The sequence below is a fragment of the Paroedura picta genome, chromosome 1 (assembly GCF_049243985.1).
Source record: "Paroedura picta isolate Pp20150507F chromosome 1, Ppicta_v3.0, whole genome shotgun sequence".
NCBI lineage: Eukaryota > Metazoa > Chordata > Lepidosauria > Squamata > Gekkonidae > Paroedura > Paroedura picta.
In genome coordinates, this window is record NC_135369.1 from 42,662,987 (window position 1) to 42,683,412 (window position 20,426).

The 20,426-nt window shown below is 41.9% G+C and overlaps 2 protein-coding genes across 12 annotated transcripts in view; both read right to left on the bottom strand.

The window, feature by feature from the left end:
• Positions 1-3,760, bottom strand: part of SOS1 (SOS Ras/Rac guanine nucleotide exchange factor 1) — a 46,713-nt gene extending 42,953 nt beyond the window's left edge. The window contains exon 1 of the mRNA XM_077335618.1: positions 3,183-3,760. Within this exon, the coding sequence (XP_077191733.1) occupies positions 3,183-3,269 (87 nt within the window). The 5' untranslated portion in view covers positions 3,270-3,760. The remainder of the gene's footprint in view (positions 1-3,182) is intronic.
• A 4,931-nt stretch (positions 3,761-8,691) lies between these two features.
• The window catches only part of MAP4K3 (mitogen-activated protein kinase kinase kinase kinase 3), a 76,666-nt gene continuing 64,931 nt past the window's right edge, over positions 8,692-20,426 (bottom strand). For all 11 annotated transcript variants that reach the window (XM_077335676.1, XM_077335656.1, XM_077335647.1 and 8 more), the window contains 9 exons: positions 20,239-20,356; positions 19,139-19,197; positions 18,061-18,164; positions 16,988-17,159; positions 15,978-16,046; positions 15,797-15,889; positions 14,289-14,359; positions 11,833-11,888; positions 8,692-10,671 (listed from right to left, as the gene is read on the bottom strand). In XM_077335676.1, coding sequence (XP_077191791.1) covers positions 10,584-10,671; positions 11,833-11,888; positions 14,289-14,359; positions 15,797-15,889; positions 15,978-16,046; positions 16,988-17,159; positions 18,061-18,164; positions 19,139-19,197; positions 20,239-20,356 — 830 coding nt within the window. In that variant the 3' untranslated portion in view covers positions 8,692-10,583. The remainder of the gene's footprint in view (positions 10,672-11,832; positions 11,889-14,288; positions 14,360-15,796; positions 15,890-15,977; positions 16,047-16,987; positions 17,160-18,060; positions 18,165-19,138; positions 19,198-20,238; positions 20,357-20,426) is intronic.

Here is a 20,426-nt window from a genome sequence, read left to right on the forward strand (position 1 = left end):
CCAAGAAGACCAACATGTCTTCTAACATTTTTAAGACTCCCCAAATTTGAATGCTGGAAACGTCAGGGTTATCCTGATTTATGTTTTAGCAGAAAGGAAGCTGTAGAATTTATTTATTTTGCTATTTATATACCGACCCTCCTGGTTGCCCGTCTCAGGGCAGTTTACATAGTCTAAAAATGCACTAAAACCATAATTCACATAGATAAAACCAGATTAAGGATTATATAAAACCACAGTTTAATGCTATTGCATCAGTTCTAATTACTGTTATACCCAGCAAGATGTTAGTTATTGGGAGGGGATGGGGAAGGAAAGAAGGTCAGAGAGGGCTGGACTGAGGCCCAGGTTTTGCTATAGCTGTTATCTAGCTGGTCTCAAAGTGATGCCAGCTGCATTTCCTTGGGTCCAGGGATCCTCAGCTGGTTGGTATTGCTCAATCAGAGGCGATTCTGGGGAACGTATTCAGAGAGACAATCCCTCTAGTGGTAGAAAGTGCCATCAAGTCACAGCTGACTTATGGGTACCATAGGGTTTGGAAGGGAAGAGACATTGAGGTGGTTTGCCTTTGTCTACCTCTGAGTAGTGACCCTGGGCTTCCCTGATGGTCTCCCTTTGAAGTATCAGTCCAGACCAATCCTGTTTACTTTCCAAGATCTGGTGAGATAGGCTAGCCAGGCTAACATTTTTAAGTATGTTTGTTATAAGTTCTATTCCAAGAAGCTTAATGAGGTGCCTTCCATGATGATAGATTCAGATGTATAGCTGCACCGGTCTAAAACAGCAGAACAAATTCCGAGTCCAGCGGCACCCTCAAGACCAACAAAACTGTACACAAGGTGTAAGCCCTCATGTGCATGCACATCTCCTCAGATACACTGGAAGTTCAGTCTACACATATAGGTAAGTAACAAATTTGCATACAGTGTAATAAAGGTTTTTAACAGATACAAGGATGTATAAATTTTATTATAAGTTCTTTGTTTCAGTGCATTTGGACATAAATGTAATTTCTCTGAACAACAGAATCTTTTTTGCAACACCTAATGGAGAACAGATGCTTCTTTCCCAGACTGGCAACATTCCCTTCTCTGTGAGAGACAGGTGGGCCTTTCCTTAGCACTGTGTGCATTGATGTGAAAGCTGGTGTTCTCTGATACCTACTCCTTCTACTTCTACATCTTAAGAAAGCATGTAAAGCAGGGGTGGCCAAACTATAGCTCCCAAGATGTGGGGGAAAATTAATTTTCAGTTCAGATACTACAAAGACTCTTTAGACTCTGACGGAATTTCATTATTCTATTACTCCAAACTAATGATGCATAGGTACAGTTTACACTGTGGAACTTATAAACTAAGTATTAAAATGTTTACCCGCAATAAGGAAATTAAGCACGTACTGCCCATCTGTTCCACTTTATATTTCTGGTAAGGACTTGGAGAAGGAACATGTCTCATAACTTATGCCACTCAGTGCTCAACACCACTTAGGGCAGCTGTCCCATCCATGAGTGCCCCCTCCTCCAACCAGCTTGCCTGTCTGTCCAGTGGCCAGCCAATCGCCTTCTGTCCCCCACTCCTGACCACCCCCTCCTCCTTCCACATCACTACAAGGCTCAGAGGCTGCAGATCCCTGCTGCATGAGAGCTGCCCCTGCCGGTGAATTCCCTTTCTAGGGCCCTCCAGCATTTCCAGGTCTTGGAGGGAGGGAGAGGCCATCTGCAGAGTTCTTCCATCCCAATCTAGCGCCCATTGTATTCCTGACTTCAAAGGGCTTTGTCCCTAGTTCACTATAAAGGTAGGGATGCTCCCCATTGTTGGAGAGCATCTCAAGCTCCATTGTTGGAGAGCATAGCACTGATTTAGTACTTGGAAGATCTAAAGTCAATTCCATCTTCACAATGCAGTTTACATGCTGGCTAATGCCCATCAGGTAAACATAAATTGGTTTAACAACAGCTATTAACTATGCAAATAGTAATAAACAAATTAAGTAACAAATTAAAAATCAAGGAAAGAGTCCATCCTCATTCCAACTGATGGAAAAATCAATGGATAGGAAACTGTAGTCTTTAAAGTTAGCCTAGTTACATTAGTAATTTATACCTCTCAGACGAACAACTCACACAATGGATTCCTGTGGAACAGAAATCCAGTTACTTAACTCCAAACAGTGTGAACAGAACAAGCAGACCCAAAGAACTGCAGAGACACTGAAATATGCAGGGAGGGCTCTATTTATTGTATGTATTATCTACCACTTCAGCATTGTCTATGGTATACTAGGTCTTAGACTATTTACTGAATTGTTTTAAAATTATAGTCCACCTTATATTATAATCCAATAAATAAAGCAAACTACACAGGCCTTCTTTTCGATCAAGCAAGTATGCCAGAATGACTCATAACATTCCAGCTTGAATTTAGAACCCTGTGTAACCCTGAAAACTGTTTTCCTACACTAACACAAAACATTTGCCCAAAATGCAATATTATCTGAACCATTTTGAAAATTGTCTGTCCTGGCACTTACAGGTGTACAAAAGTAGTACCACATGGCAGATCCTCCTACTCTTAACTATGGGTCCTCACATATTATGTTCTGCATTCCTGCTTTGTTTAGTTGTCCTGTCAATTTATTTTCTGTTCAACTCAACTCATATGGTCCACACACCTGGGACTTACAGTCAACGTCCAGGAATTAGCTTTTCTTAGGAACCAATTTGAGTAAGGCTGCTAGACAGTCACCACCCCAAATGCTTTGCCTGTAAGTTCTGTTGCCATAAACACTTCCTTCGCACTTGTTTTGTCTCTAGAATAGCAATGAGGTTGGGGGAACTTAAGATTTAGCCTAGGGCCCTTCAACTGTTACCTACTGCACGTTCCAAAACAATGCATTCCAGTGAACGACAACATTCATATGCAAACGAAGTTAACCTGATTAGGCGTCTGAAAACGCAGGAATGCGCCCCTGAAGGTTGACAGCCGTACCTAAATGTGATTATCAGCCCCGATCGCGACCGTCAACACTCAGTCAGTAGCTCGTACCACCATGCAAACAAGAGACCGCACCCCCTTCCCCCGTGTCCCAGGGTCCTTTTCCAGAGTCCATGATCTTTTGCGAAGAAAGGCCGGGCCGCCACCTCCCGCCCCGTGCCCGCGGCGCGCTCGCCTCGCCTCACCTTTTTAAGGGCGGCCACAAGCAGACCTCGCCACTTGGGCGCATTCTCCTCGCTGAAGAACTCGTACTGGAGCGGCGGCGCCTGCATCCTGCTCGCTCCGTCCCGTCCCCTGTGCGGGGAAGCGGCGGGAGTCACTGCTGAGGTCGAGCCCGACGGCGTTCCTGGGCCCGGAGCAGCGGTGGCGGCCGACACCCGGAACCGGAGCAGAGCAGAGGCAGCGGGGGCCGCCGGGGGCGGCAGCGGCAGGACCCAGCGTCGCGGGGCGGCGGCGACATCCCTCACTCGGTTACTCGCCGCCCGGCCCGGCCTTCTCTCACTCACCGCCAGAGCCGGTCTGGGAGAAGGCACCGGGCATCCTCGCCCGGACACGTCGGGCCGAGAAGGCAGCCGAGGCAAACGTCACCCGGCCAACGGCGGTTGCTCAGGGAGGAGGGGCGGGGTCCCGAGCTTGGCTTTGAACTCTTGGGGTTCTTTCCTTGCCCTGACGGTTACAACCGCCCGCGCGTGCGCAGTTGGCCCAAACGGCGATAGAGCACGCGCAGTTCGGGTTGTAGCCCCCCCCCTTCCCGAAGCCTTTTCTTTTTTTCCCCCTTTCCCTTGCCTGATTTCCCTTTTTAGCTCCTCCCTCTTTTCTTCAGCAAACGAAGTTAACCTCTTTTCTTCAGCGCGGAAGTGAGACTCTCAGTTGAAACACACAGACAGCCACCCCTTCTAGGTCAAGGATGGCTAGTTGAAAACCGAGTCCTTGGCGAAAGTGTTTTCATCGAAGGGGAGTAAAAAACAATACTTAGTTCTATTCACAGCGTCCCTTGCGGGGCGGAGGAGGAAGTGACAACATCGGAGCCCGGCGCTCAGCGCTAGGCTGCAAGTTCAAAACAAATGCAGAACTGGACGCGCGGCTGATATTGGAGCGGTTGGGCGAACGACTTGCGGGTTCCGTGGGAGGAAGTAGGCAGTGTGCTTTCTGCGCAACTGGGAGGATGTTGCATCGGATCTCCGTAGAAAGTTGGGAAAGGTTCCTCTTTTATTACGATAAGAATATTCTATTTTTAGCCTCTGGTCGGTCCATGGAGTGTTAGGGAAGGTTGCATAGACTTTCTGGGGTCCGTGACCCGGACGCAAGAATGATTTTTGTTCGATTTTCTTCCTGTTACTTTAACACTCGTCTCTGTGAACAAAAAAAGAAAACACACTATTTGTAATGTCAAATTAAGTTATTAAGGTATGGTCTCACTCCAAATAAGTGTAGAGTAGCATGGGACGCTATGCGACTATGGGACTATAACTATGTGCTCTGCAGCCAAAGTTGGCATCCGGCCCTCTCAATTCCTGGCAAATAGATGGGGAAGAAATGGAGGTAGTGACAGGTTTTATTTTCCTGGGCTCCAAGATCACTGCAGATGGGGACTGCAGCAAAGAAATTAAAAGACGCTTGCTCCTGGGGAGGAAAGCTATGGCAAATCTAGACAGCATCCCAAAAAGTAGAAACATCACCCTGCCAACAAAAGTGCGTCTACTCAAGGCTATGGTATTCCCAGTTGCAATGTATGGCTGTGAAAGTTGGACCATAAGGAAGGCTGAGCGTCAAAGAATTGAGGCTTTTGAACTCGTGCTGGAGAAGACTCTTGCGAGTCCCTTGGACTGCAAGGCGAACTAACCGGTCAGTCCTAGAGGTGATCAGCCCTGACTGCTCCTTAGAAGGCCAGATCCTGAAGATGAAACTCAAATACTTTGGCCACCTCATGAGAAGGAAGGACTCCCTGGAGAAGAGCCTAATGCTGGGAGCGATCGAGGGCAAAAGAAGAAGGGGACGACAGAGAATGAGGTGGCTGGATGGAGTCACTGAAGCAGTCGGTGCAAGCTTAAATGGACTCCGGGGAATGTCAGAGGACAGGAAGGCCTGGAGGATCATTGTCCAGGGGGTCGCGATGGGTTGGACACGACTAAGCAACAACATGGTGCAGGCCAGTGTACCTGAAGTGCCACCTATTCCTTATGAGCCTTCCTAACTACTGTGGGCATTTCTCAAAGCCTGATTTTGGATGAATCTACCTTTTGAGATTAGGCAGGCAATCTGAGAAAGGGCCTTAGTCACGGCACCCAAACTCTGGAACTCTCTCCTCCACCTATCCATTTCTGTTCCCATCCTTCACCAGGGACTGAAGACTTTTAAAATTTCCTTTGGCATTCCCACAATGATTCCTCCATCCTGACTGCTGTTTTCATTGTTTTACATTTTTGTATAGATATTTTAACTTTCTGAAACAAAACAGATTTGACTCGGGTTAGTATTTGGATGAGAGACCACCAAGGAATTGTAAGGTTGCTATGCAGAAGAAGGCAACGGCAGATAACTTTGTTAATCTCTTACATTGAAAATCCTTTGGCATCACCATAAATTGGCTGTGACTTGGTCCTTCATAACTGAAGATGCTGATGACTGAACCTGGGAGCAGAAAGCGCTGTGCTACAGGGGGGAGGCACTGGCACCCGCAAACTCCCACCAGCGTGCTGGCGCCAGCACCTCCCCCCTGCAGTGCGGTGCTCGCTGCGCCAGGAGGCAGTAATTGTTCCCGGTGCAGCGAGCGCACGCTACCGGGGAAGGGAGATATGCCTACTGGCATGCCCAGCTCCCATGCCTCCCTCCCCCCGCTGTGGCCTGGTACCAAGGCCTCCACGGCCCAGCACTGGGACGCAGCCCGGTGGTTTGGGAACACCACCCTAGCAGAGGAAGTTATTGCTTACTAGGGGCCAAGCCCATTGCATTCAGGAATACAACAGGCGCTAGATTGGGGGGTGGGGTGGAAGAACTCTGCAGATGGCCTCTCCCTCCCCTCAGGCCCTGGAAAGGCTGCAGGCAGCTGTTATGAAACTCACCGGCAGGGGCAGCTCTCACATGGCAGGGATCTGCAGCCTCCAAGCCTTAGAGGGAAGTGGAAGGAGGAGGTAGTCAGGGGTGGGGAACAGAAGGCAATTGGCTGGCTGCTGGACAGACAGGCAAGCTGGTTGGAGGAGGAGGCACTCAGGGGCGGAACAGCCACCCTGAGTGGGTGTTAAGCACTGAGTGGCACTTAAGCCATGAGACACGCTCCTCGTCCAAGGCCTTACCAGAAATATAGTGGAACAGAATCTCCAGGTGTAGTATATTGTGGAGTGGTCTTTGACATATCAACCTGCAAACCATCTTTGGCATACTAGTGATTTCTGTTAGCAGAGTGAATAACACAGTGAGAGTGCACAACCTGGTTAAAGAGTAAATAAATGTTTATTCAGGAATTAACATACTTGATAGTGCAGAGAACAGAGAGAGAGAACAATCTGCTGTGTTTGAGAGAGAGAGAGAAACTGGGCTATATACACAGGCTAGGAACAATTTTTAAAAGATGGATTGTGAATCTGGTCTACCAGATGGTAGAGTTGCAATCCTAAATACACTGAATACTATGAGATTTATCTCTTAATAAACACAGTCCCTTGAAGTTTAAATATACACTTGCTAATACGTTTTAATTTTAATACATTAAAAACTGGGGGCCCTCGTATTACATTAAAAACTGGGGGCCCAGCATATGTTGGCCCTCTGTCTGGTTGAGGCCAGTCTTACATAAGTATCATTTATATGGGTCAATGACTGAATAAACTTGATTGACTTTTGGGCCAGGGATCCTGAGCAAGTGTTGGTCACTAAATCTTAGTGCTCTTTGGGGAGTGTAGTGGAAGAGGCAGTTCCATCGGTGCAAAGGTTCCAGACCATTAAGGGCTTTGAAGGTTAGCACCAAAACCTTGAACCTGATCCAGTCTCTGATCTGGAGTCAGTGCAGCTAGCAGAGCATTGGTGTGATATATTTATCCCCATCCCAAAAATCAGATCCAGGTTTTGACAAGGTTCCCCATGATGTTCTTATGGGTATACTGGAGGATTGTAGACTGGATTTTCAGATGGTTAAGTGGATAGGTAACCAGCTAGAAAACTGCACCCAAAGAGTGGTGTTTCATCAGACTGGAGGGAGGTGAGCAATGGAGTGCCACGGGTCTCAGTACTGGGTCTGGTACTTTTCAAAATTGTTATCAATGATCTGGACAAGGAGGTGGAAGGACTACTCATTAAATTTGCAGATGACACCAAATTGGGAGGAGTAGTGAACACCCTAGAAGATAAAATTTCAATGAGATCTGAACACGCTGGAAAAGTGGGCAAATGAGAAGAAGATGCAATTCAACAAGAAGTACAGAGTTCTACATGAAGCTCATAAAAATGGGAAGTATGCATACTGGATGGAAGATACCCTACTGGGTAACAGTTTGTGTGAACATGATCTTGAGGTACTTCTGGATTGTAAGCTAAATACTGTTATTATTGTTATTTGATGTTGTTACTGAGTTATACTGTACTTGTTCCATGTTCTCCCAGGTTTTATGTAAACTCTGAGCCGCAGGAGAGGGCGGAAAGAAAGACAGACAGACAGTGTGATAGGGTGGTAAAGAAGGCAAATGTAGTCTTGGGTTGTATCAAGAGAGGCATCACATCAAAATCACAAGATGTCATTGTCCCACTTTATACCTCATTGGTCAGACTCCACCTGAAGTATTGTGTGCAGTTCTGGAGGCTTCACTTCAAATAGGATGTGGACAAAATTGAGAGGGTGCAAAGAAGAGCAACAAGAATGATCTGGGGCCTGGGGACCAAGCCAAACGCGGATGAGGGACTTGGGAATATTCAGCCTGGAGAAGAGGAGGGTGAGAGGGGACATGATTGCTGTCTTTAAATATGTGAAAGATAGTCACTTAGAGCAGGGCAGGGAAATATTCCTGCTGGCAGTAGAGGATAGGACCTGCAATAATGGGTTTAAACTATGTGTAGAATGATATTGGCTAGATATCAGAATTTTTTTTCCAGAGTAGTTCAGCAGTGGAATTGACTGCCTAAGGAGGTAGAAGAAGGTAGAAGAAGAAGAGTTGGTTCTTATATGCCGCTTTTCCCTACCCGAAGGAGGCTCAAAGTGGCTTACAGTCGCCTTCCCATTCCTCTCCTCACACCCTGTGGGGTGGGTGAGGCTGAGAGAGCCCTGATATCACTGTTCGGTCAGAACAGTTTTATCAGTTATGTGGTGAGCCCAAGGTCACCCAGGTGGCTGTATGTGGGGGAGTGCAGAATCGAACCTGGCATGCTGGATTAGAAGTCCGCACTCCTAACCACGACACCAAACTGGTAGTATGTTCCCCTTCACTGGCAGTCTTCAAGCAGCTGCTTGCTTTAGGTTAATCCTGAATGCTTTAGGCTGATCCTGCATTGAGCTGGGAGTTGGACTAGATGGCCCCTTTCCAGCTCTATGATTTTAGAGTGTAGCCTGCTTGATGTTTGCTCCTGTTATATCTGAAGACCATTATTTTACTTTCTACATTTTTATTGCAATCAAAATTGATTTCAATGAACAACTTTTTCCCAATCAATTTTAATTTAGTCAGAAAATTAGTGCAGTGGGCGATCCACTTATACAGCAAACAAAAGTTTATTATTTAAAAAGTTTATTTTACATTATATACACTAAGAAATATTCAAAAGTATTACCAAACAACATCAATACAGACCATAAATCACTTTTAATGTAGTTTGTTCTTAGTGTGTATTATCACAGTATAAAGAACATATACCAAAAACAAAGAACCAATATGTGCATTAAAAAAAAAGAAAAACCTTGGCAATACATACTGCATTGAAAAATTAGCAATCAAAACCAGCTTAGCTCAAAACTAAGTTCCTGTGATGCGTAATAATTACATTGTTTGTATGAGGTAGTAACTAAATAATTTTGGCCAGGTGTTAAGACATTAGGAAAAAAAAATAAAAATGATCATAAGGCCAAACTCCCTTCTGCAGAATGCCAAATTAAGATAATCACCCCATTTACCAATCCTCTCCAACACGTGGAACAGCTACTCCATAGCTGTAGTTCCTTATGGCTTTCGAACTTCTTGCCTTCCAAGAAATCCACGAGTCTATTGAGGAAACTTTTCATGCCTGCCAAGAACCTTATATGTTGCATAAGATTCTTGGACATCATACAAGATACACACTCATTTAGATGTACTGCAGTGAACAAGAGATGCTCTATTTTAGAGCACATTAAACACTTCCTTGTGACTGTGCATGCCAGGGGAAGAACAAAAGTGGTAGGCACACTGTCTTTCAGTAGTCTGCCACTACTGATTATCTTGTGAGGGATTCCTAGGTTCTCTGGAACACGGTTTGAAAAGGAATCACCTACAAGACCCCTCTGCTTGAAAAAAAATAAATAATAGGTAAATGTCTGCCCGCCACCTGTGTGGGATCCTAAGACACACTGGTAAAAGTGTGATCCTGTTTAAAATGGCAGACCAGCTCTGCCACTATAAAAGGACACATTTTAATATAACTGCTAATGAATATCTATATAGAACTGCACAGAACATTAGTGGTCTGTAACAGCCTTTTGCACATGGGCATCTCTAGATCTAGCCCCAAATACATTTCAGCCTCCATGATGTGGAATGCTGTAATTTTTAACATGATGTGAATGGCGTTGTTTAACAAAGTCTCATAATAATGTGTTGTTGTTTTTTGTCATGGTATACACTTATTATGCTAAGGTACCACTGTCTGGGATTTATACCCATTTCAAAATATGTACTTTCTCCCAAGCACAGAAATAATTAGAGAATTTTACTTAAATATAAAAATACAGGTATTCAGTTGGCTGGTTTCACATTGAAAGCTATCCAAATAAACTAAAATGATAAAGCTCAAATCATATCCACAAAGTCACAGCTTATTTTTGTGACCAAATACATCACATATTAATGCTCTGTGCAACCATAAACACCAGTGTACTTGCATAAAATTTAAAAAGCCCAAGATTCTAATAGGATTACATCCTTGGTTACAATGTCTAAAAGGTAAGATTTATTTGTATTAGTAAATTACATAATAAAATACAATAGTGTTATTTAAATGCACTGTGTTTATCGCTACCTAGCATCCCATTTTTAAGTCAGAGTCCTTAAAATAGTACCCCAAATGCAATTTTATGTTCTCTGCAACCTTTTTACATCTATACAGGTGACTCATTTGACCACTATCTACATAAAATCAATGAAGTCCTTCAGCAATACATTTCACTGAAAAATACTGCATATATGTACAAAGATTACATAATGGTGAATCAAGCACTTTTGTGGTATAAATGTGCTAATCATGTCCAAACCATACAAGACAAGTCTTCTCACTCTCTCACACACTCCCTCATTCACCACAATAAATTACAAGCTAACTGAAGATGGGCTATTACAACTCTTGTGCAATTTCTGTCGTAAGTGTTGAAGTAGTGTTCTGTTTTCATGATTAACCACTGTGCACACTGCTTCTCAGTAACTATTTTCATGACCTGCTAAGATGTACAAGTTGCTGTTGGCTGTAGGGTTATCGGTGGGCCTACTCTCCAGTACCACAACTCTGAAAGAAATGAAGCAAAAGAAATATGAGCATTGTAAAGTGTCATGAAAATGAACCATACAATGTAAGCAAGAGTTTTGAGAAATATATCGAGGCAGTATTTGACAATGGAATGGTTAACTTATGCTCATATTGAACAGCCACTGCGTAGTAGCTACAATCAACTTCACTGGTCTCACTCATACAAAAAATAGCAAAAGCAATATCCATACAAGTTGTCCTGCAAGAAAAAGAACTTAGACCAATTCACTAACCAAACTCGCTTGTTATCAGCCTGCTGTATATTAGCTGTCTTTAATCATGTGGTCAGATGGTAACTGGGTGCCTATTACGTGAAACATTGCTTGATAATTACACAATTTTAACCTTGTTGCATCTTTAAAAAAAAAGACCAGCACAAAAGACTTGCTTGCCTAACCTTGGCCATGTGAAATAAAGACACATTCAATCAATAAGAATTTAATTTCCTGGCCCTTCTCTGTTTGTATGCCTAGCAGGGAGAGAGGATTGCTGTGTCATTATTTCTACCTTTTAAAGTTTATACCTAGATTTATGGCATGTACTGCAAATGTGCTTCTCTCTTCTAATGTTCTTTGGACTCCACACTGCCATTATGAAATTCTAACCAGAGAAAGCATAAGAGATTCCATTTAAGGAAGGAAAATTCAATTTAATATGATCAAAATACAGTTCAAGAATTCTCTAAATATATTGATTGCTATAGGATTTACCTTGTCCATGGGCTGGTGATACCAACTATTACAGATGCATTGTCACCTGGCAAAGGGAACTAAAGATTTCAAAGCAGTGACAGGCCCAGAAATCTGCAACTTATTCCCTTGTGGATCAAGCTACTAAAAACAAACCACTAGAAAGCATGGGATGATACACTCACTTGCACCAGTATCTTCTATGAGGTACTAGAAATAAATTGTGCTCTCTCTTCTGTTCCTATTTATGAAATGAACCATAATGTTCAACTTAAATTTTCATAATTAATTTGGAATAAAACTGAACAATCTGAAATATGCAGAAGTCAAAGATAAAGTCCTTTGATATATTATTGAAAAACTGAGATCAAAAAGCTAGAAAATAGAGTTTGTTCTTGTAGAAGAAAGCAAGCTTCCATTCTTAATATACTCTGTGTGGGACTGACCATACCTGTCAGATCCAAGGAGTCTGAATATTCTTGTACTGTCAGAAATTTCCTGTGTGATCTATTTGAAAATAAATGGTTCTTGTCATTTTAAACATTTATTCAATAAAATTATTGTCTAATAATTTTGCAAGTTTTTATTCTGCAACATTTCATCAAAGATATGAAAAAAAAATCGAAGTCTGCTAAAGACCCTTTATAAGAAAACTGATTCAGGAAAAGGGCTATGTATAAGACAGAAACAGAACAAAAAAAAAGTCAGTCCAGTGCCACCTTTAAGACCAACAAAGATTTATTCAAGGCGTGAGCTTTCGAGTGCAAGCACTCTTCCTCAAGACTATGAAATGACCATCATGACAGTGGGAATATATAAGCAAAAGTTAATCCTGTTACATTAGTAAACTGTTACAACATCCAAATACTTGAATCTATCAGAAACAATAGAATTGGAAGGGACCTCCAGGGTCATCTATTCCAGCCCCTTGCACAATGCAGGAACTCACAACTACCTACCTACCCACAGGAGAGGAGCAGGGCAAGAAGCATGTCTTCCCATCTTTGCGGGGGCACACAGCAAGGAATTTGGAAGTTATACTGTATGCCTCCCTTACAATGGAGGCGCAGGTCACAGGGAAAAAGAAGAAGAAGAGTTGGTTCTTATATGCCGCTTTTCCCTACCCGAAGGAGGCTCAAAGCGGCTTACAGTCGCCTTCCCATTCCTCTCCCCACAACAGACACCCTATGGGGTGGGTGAGGCTGAGAGAGCCCTGATATCACTGCTCGGTCAGAACAGCTTTAACAGTGCCGTGGCGAGCCCAAGGTCACCCAGCTGGCTGCATGTGAGGGAGTGCAGAATCGAACCCAGCATGCCAGATTAGAAGTCCGCACTCCTAACCACTACACCAAACTGGCTCTCACGTTTTATCATCTTTGCCAAGCATGGCTACTGGTGTCTTACCTGCCCCCAGACTACCTACCCACAGTGATCCATGTAATGGTCACCTCTTGACTAGAATCTATAACTCACTCTACACTGGCCTACTCCAGCTGCTAGAGTCCTCACTGGTTCACCTTGGAGGACACATATCCAGCCAGTACTGAAGCAGTTGCACAGGTTAACACGGGTAGTTAAACTGCGGCCCTCCAGATGTCAATGGACTACAATTCCCATGAGCTCCTGCCAGCGAATGTTGGCAGAGGCACATGGGAATTATAATCCATAGACATCTGGAGGACTACCCCTGGGTTAACAGTTTTGGCCCAGATCAAGTTCAAGGTTTTGATTCTGACCTTTAAGGCCCTTCGCGTTCTGGGACCCACATATTTGTGGGACCACCTGGTGCCTTATGCCCCCACAGGGCCTTGTGCTCTGCGGGTACTAATCTGTTGGTGGTCCTTGGCCTGAGAGATATGCCAGGCCTTGACCCAGGTCCTGGCTCTGACCTGGTGGAATGAGCTCCCGGGAGAGCTGAGGACCCTGACGGAGCTGGCAAAGTTCCGCAGAGCCAGCAAAACGGAGCTCTTCCACCAGGTCTATGTTTGAGGCCAGGTCAGTAAAAGCAATGGGGCCCCCCTTGGGCTGCGCTATACAATCTCTAGCGCATCCCTTGTTCAATGACTGTGAGAGGTAGAAGGTACCTTGAGAGCTGATGCTGGTTTAGGGGTTTTTATGGGATTTTATATATTGATGTAACCCGCCTTGAGTCTTAGGAGGAAGGCAGGTTATATATTTAAATCATCATCATCATCATCTTAATAATAATGTTTGTTGGCTGCTGTTCAGTAAATGCACGTTTATAAATCTATAAACACACCTCTCGGTTTAATATTACACAAACTGCATCTGTTTCTCTCTATTATCCTTTGCACCTGGATAACATGAGGCCATGGTTGAAAGGTATGTCGTTTGTATAAGGCTTCTCAGCAAGTTCACAAATAAAATGAAACCTGAACTAGCCCCAAAACACCCACTGCCTCCCCAGACACCGCCCCCTATGACCAAAGAATCTGGCCAACCCAAAGCTGTGTCAATGTTCTTGTTCCTGTTAAATACTGTTCTGGTTGACATGTTATGATTGTTATATTTGTTATTTGTTATATTCTCTATATAAATATTTGTTATATTTGTTGCAATGTTCTACGTAATCATGTTACATGTTATATGTAAACCGTCCAGAGCTGTATGGAAGGGCGGTATAAAAAGTTTAAATAAATAAATAAATAAATAAATAGGAATTTCCAAGCTCTTATCTTTCTAACAATATCAATATACTATGTTAGCCATTTCTTTTAGGGAAAGGCGAGAATTTACAGACAAGCTATTATTGCTGTATTAATACATAATCATCAAAGATTTGTATTAATTATGGATATCAGGTAGAAAAACTATATTGCTTGTGATTTTTTTTCTTCAAATCAATTCAAGGGGTGGCAACAATTTTTATTCAGTCATTACTTTTACCTCATTTGATCGAAAACTCCTGCCTTGCATTCCATGCTTCCAGAAGGCCAAAACGCTATCTTGTAGGCAAACTGGTAGGAAAAGACGACTCTAGTTAATTATTCTGATTGCACCCATGTATGCAGTTATTTGCCATCTATGGCACACTGATTTCATAAACATCTTAAGATCATAAATGTATCTTGATGACATTATCTATTTGTGCAAGAAGAGTGATGTTCCTACAGTTAAACTTCATTTCATGGAAATGGTGGAATTTTTTAAAAGTCACATCCAAACATACTGGAGGAAATCTAAACACCTCCAACACAGAGAACACTTAATAAAACTCTACAATATTATTATTATTATTATTATTATTAGATTTATAGCCCGCCACTCCTTTGCGGCTCGTGATGATTGCCGTGATGAAGAGGAGAAGGTCTAATTAATCAGTATCTTTTAATTAACCAAGATTCTGAATTATAGGAAAAAGTACATGAGTAAGGACATTTTGGAACCATGAAGAACACTGGAGATCATTCCAAACCTTAGATTTCATCAGTTCCCTATAGATACTCAATTCAAATGATATAATGTTGCTTTAAGGCTTATTTATATAAAAAAGTAGAATCTGTGTTAAGTATATCTCTTTTTAATGTTTCAGCTTAATTATATTATTTGACTAGTGAAGTACTTTCACAAACACAGGAGCTTTAATATATTTTCCCCAAACATATGTATTTCAAGAATTTTCACAAATAATCCCTTTTTACAGGGATATTATCATCTGATATTTAACACTTAAATATTTTCCTCCCGTCCTCAATCTTTCTTTGTTTCACAAGGGTAATGCATTAAACATTTAAAAACTTGTAAATCACTCTGAGATTCTTGGCAAAGTATTCTAAGATACCTTAAATCTTTAAGTCTTAGGGAGAGAACTAAGTATGGAATGAGGGCGGAGATACTATATTTTAATAATTTGTTCCCCATATCTAATGCATCAACTACAGAACATGTCATTGCTCCAGTATGGACAATGGGTATGATCCTGATGGTCACCAGCCTTCCAGCACTCCCGTCTGACACCAGGAAAGTTTATTCTTAGGATGGGGAAAGGGGATGAAATTGCTCCCTCCTGCCTCTTCCATGAGCATAACTTTACAGAGGGAAGAGCAAGAAGGAATGATTTTGCCTGTTTTGCCCATGGCCTACCAACCCACATGACTATTATTCTACATGATCGTGTGACCTCATAAATAAACTCAGGAAGAACTGTAAGTTGACTCAGTCATGCAGAATTTGAATTGTGAATTGTCCTGTAAGCCATAGTGGGAGTTAATTTTGTTGAACAGCGGAGTATGAAAATGTGAGTAGAACGAGTTACCAGGAGATTCCTTTGTTTTGCTGACAACTGAGTAGACTTTTGGCTTCAAAACAGAAAACTGCCTTAACCCTGTCAAAAGCATCCAGTGAAATAACACAAGAGTGAAATGCTATAATATTATGGGAAAATTTAAACTTACCTATGGATTCAATCTGGAAATCAAATGTAAGTTCTGAAGACAGTTTTCGGCTAGATTTTAACCGGCCTTGCAAATTTACTATTTTTATACAGCCTAAAAATACAAACAGCATGTATTATTCAACAGTTTTCCTTAAACTATGGAACTTATTGAATAGGGATATTTGGCTCACTCCACTTACAATCCAAACAGACTAAAATGGTATCCCTCTCCAACTGTGTTACATGTACAACATTTGTCTGTGTAGTATCTGTAACGAAAAAAAGTTATATGCAAATGTGAGGAGCCAATTCAAGTTTTCAAGTTGGATACTTCTACTTAGAATAAAAAATGCTCTGTAAAGTTAATTTTTCAATAGTTCAGAAACCATGTGCATAGATTTATTGTTTTTTAAAAAAGATATGATAGAAAATATATGAGGAGGCTTTTTAAGAGGGAAGTGTATGCGGTGGAAGAACTAGCCTGCCCTCTCCTCACAGCAGACTACTGTGTCTCCAGAAAAAACAGTCTTCACATGTAATAGAGACACTTGTATTTTGAATCAATTGTTTACTATTTACTTCATCCCCTCCTTTTCTCCAAAATGTGGGTGCATAGTTTTCCTCTCCTCCATTTATACTCACAACAACCCTGTGAGGTAGGATAGCTGAAGTGAGTGACTGGCCCAAGGTTACCCTGTAAGATTTCATGGCTGAGTGGCAATAACCTGTATCTCTCAGATCCTAGTTTGACACTTGAGCCACAAATACAATTCCACATTAAATTATTAAGGGATTTAATGACGTGATGTAGAGATGATCAACATGTTTATGCATAAATCAGCTCTGAACGTTACAGCAAGGGAAGCATTCAGACCAAGACAGGTATTTATAATTATTATACATAATGCTTTATTCTGCCCCTCTATAAATAAAAGCATTAGGAATCCTGAATTTTAAAATGTTTAGTGTTAGACTCATAGCAGAGAACAGCATGGAATCCATTTTAATGAGATGTATTGAAACACTTTAATCTCTGTAACTATGGAAGGACACCTTTCAATCCAACCTGTGGATCCAATCAGATTACACTTATAAGACAGCTAAGAGCTGAATTCAAGCGATAGGTTGAATCCAAAGGTGTTCTTTGAGCACAAAGGCACCACTGAGCACAGCCTTATGTTTAGAAATCTGATCCAAGTAAGTTACAAACCTGTTTCTGTAAACCATGAAGAGGTAGAATTTGGGTTGACAGTTTCAAACTTCACCACCTGGTTGAAATCTCTGCCTTTACTTACACCAACACAGACTAGAGGGAATTCCTGTTCAGGAACTACCAGCATTTCAAACAGTCTTAATGGACAAGGTACAGGAAAGTCTATATGCTGAAACAAACAAACAAAAATGGCATGTGTTTAAAGAACTCTCGGCAATTTAAAAACATTTGATCTGCCATGGTTATAGCCACTGAGATTTACACCAGAGGTAAACTAAGAACTTTTCGAAATGCAAGCTACACAATCAACTTGTAGTTCCTTTGCCATTTAATATCTAACTGAATCCTAACTTCCTTTTCCACTTGTGGAAGGCACCTCTAATCATGGAAGGGAGAGGCAGTTTTGGACAATTTCCCCTTCCAGTATAGCTCCCAAATGGATCCTAGAGCAGGGGTAGTCAACCTGTGGTCCTCCAGATGGCCATGGACTACAATTCCCATGAGCTCATGGGAATTGTAGTCCATGAACATCTGGAGGATCACAGGTTGACTACCCCATCCTAGAGTATCTACTGACCCTTTGAGGCACAGCAAGCTGCAGCAAGAGGTGGAAAACTGCATCTAGCTCAGCTCTTACTTCATCTTCTACCTCTAACTGAACTAGAAGGGATCCACCCCAATACATCGAGTTTTGCTTTAAGTTCCTTCCTGAATAATGATTTGTACTGTTTCAGAGCCTTTTCAAGGACGGTCCAGAAGCTATGGAATGAGTTAGGTGGTACACCAGTGAATCCTGTTTGTTTCCAAGAACACATAGAAAGATCACCTGTTCACTTAGGCTTTTAAGAGCTAGAATGATGTTCCGCTAATGGATTTTTTATCAGATAACCGTGCTAGATGGTATTGTTTTCATTCTTGAAAACTGACTCAGTTTTTCAGGGGGATGTGAGCAAAAGATGAGCTGTAAGTGGACACCCAATAACTGACAGCTATTATGTGATAACCACTATAAGAATCAATATTTGCCATTATGAATTATTCTTGGAGACAATGAAAATTCTGAAACTTACCTTGATTAGCATGAATTTTTGCATTGGTTCAACCCACTCTAACAGAACAATGCTAGACTGTAGAGCCCCACAAAGATATTTGTGGCCTGTATAAGGATTCCTCACTATAAAATAAAATAATAAAGCATTAATAATAATAATAATAATATTATTATTAGATTTATTTCCCAGAGCTAGAGGCAAGCCATCTCATGGCAAGTTACATAATAAAACCCCCACACAAAATACAACACTAAAATTATATACCCCAGCAGCAAAAAATCTATCCTCCCACCCTCATACAAAGTACATACATATTCCACTGAACTCAAGAAAATTGATCCCTTTAGCACCTGACCTGCAATGATGCATCTGTCTTAAACACCAGAAGTCAGATTTCACAGTCACAGAACTATAGCAAGCAATTTCCCATTCTTGGTGTGGGGAGTGTTGCAAATGCCACTGGCAAAGAATGGGAAAGTCCTGCAGCAATTCTGAAATACAAGCCACACAACAAGTTGGGGACCTACAAAGACTTGTAAGGCGTGTGTCTTTTTTCCTTCTTCCACAATTTCTTCTTTATTTTTCCTAAAATTCCCCATTGCCTCTCCACTTTCCTACTGTCTTCTTTCCTTCCCACCTACCAGCCAAACTACCTTTATTTGCATCCCTGCTTCCCTTCCCTTGGCCCAGAGACATGGTGCTGGCCCTCCAGGATTAGGTGCAGGTGAATGGTGGGGAACCCATAAGGACTTACGAATGACACCTCATTTCCCCCTATATCCCTTTCTCTACATTATTACAGAGAAGAAGTGTCACTTTACTTCTATCTCTCCCCAGTACTTCTATACCACTATTTTGCTTCCCTTCGGTTGAGTCTGTACTCTATCACCTTCTGTGGAGCTGATGCTTTCACTGAACAGTAAGGCACCCAGAAATTCACAACAAGTACTGAAGACAGGCCTCAAGTATGAAGCATGACATTGAAAGCCAGCAAGCTTGATACCAGATGTGTCATGCAAAATTACAGAAAAAGCCTAAACAGTTTGCAGGAACAGATGTATGCAGTAATATTATATCTGTCTGTGTCTTAACTTACCCACACAGCATTTCTGGCACCATTTAGTGTCAGGAATTTTTGTAGAAACAGCAAACTTCCTGTTAACACATAAGCCCCAAATCAAAATACAAATTAAAAACTGTTCCTTCTCAATATATCCTATACTTCAGTTTCACATACTGTCAAGACAGTGGTAAAGCAGGTAAAACCATGGAATGAAGAATTAAATAATCAAAGCTTGATAATTGGGATATTATCAGTGCTACAGAAAACAGAACTATCTCAGCAAGAAGAGGCTAGTTACATACTTTTAAAAACTGAAAGCTGGGTATACAGAGAACTTATGAAGCCTACAGTTAGAATGCTCTAGCTATATAGAGATATTTTAGTACTGTTAAGAAGAAAAGAGACTTCTTTCTTGACTGTTTGACCACTCTAGTCCAATTATTAAGCTTGGTGTAGTGGTTAGGAGTGTGTTCTGATCTGGTGAGCCGGATTCCGCACTCCCCCACGTGCAGCCAGCTGGGAGACCTTGGGCTTGCCTCAGCACTGATAAAGATGTTCTGACAGAGCAGTAATATCAGGGCTCTCTCAACCTCACCTACCTCACAAGGTGTCTGTTGTGGGGAGAGGAAAGGGAAGGTGATTGTAAGCTGCTTTGAGACTCCTCTGGTAGAGAAAAGTGGCATATAAAAACCAACTTTTCTTCTTCTAAAAAGTGGGCTGGAGGTGAGTGGAAGGAGGTGGGGCAAAACAATATACACTAGAAAAAAGGCAACTCAAAATCAGATTACTGAAAAAGACTGGGGTAAAAGGGGACTCAAAAGAACCAAGAAAAAACTCAAGGGAAAACAAAGAAACTGAAGTGAAAAGTAAGGTCACAAAAATCCGTGCACAAATCAGGGGATAATTCAAAGCAGCATGGGCCCAGAACCAGCCAAACCCTTTCCACCAGTCTCCTCTTCACTCCTATCTCCACTCTACCACTAGTCTGTCAGTCTCTCTTCATGAATCAGTTCCCTTCCTTTACAGTTTAAAGGACTTGTTTTATTACTTTGTGAATCAGTTTGGAAGCTCAGGTGAGTTATGACACAATACACATGGTACACTTTCTCTAATTTAGTTATTTATTTATTTACCTGGGAAGTATTCGGTCAGGAAGTTTGTGCGCTGGTATAGCAACAGGTAACTTTTGCATTTGCCTTGCATAATCAAACAGTCCTGGCAAATTATGGGAATAAAGCTGAGAAGCTTTACCTGAAAAATTAAGCATACAATACATTTTTACATATTTTAATGAAAAAAACAAGCATTTAAAATGTCTAAT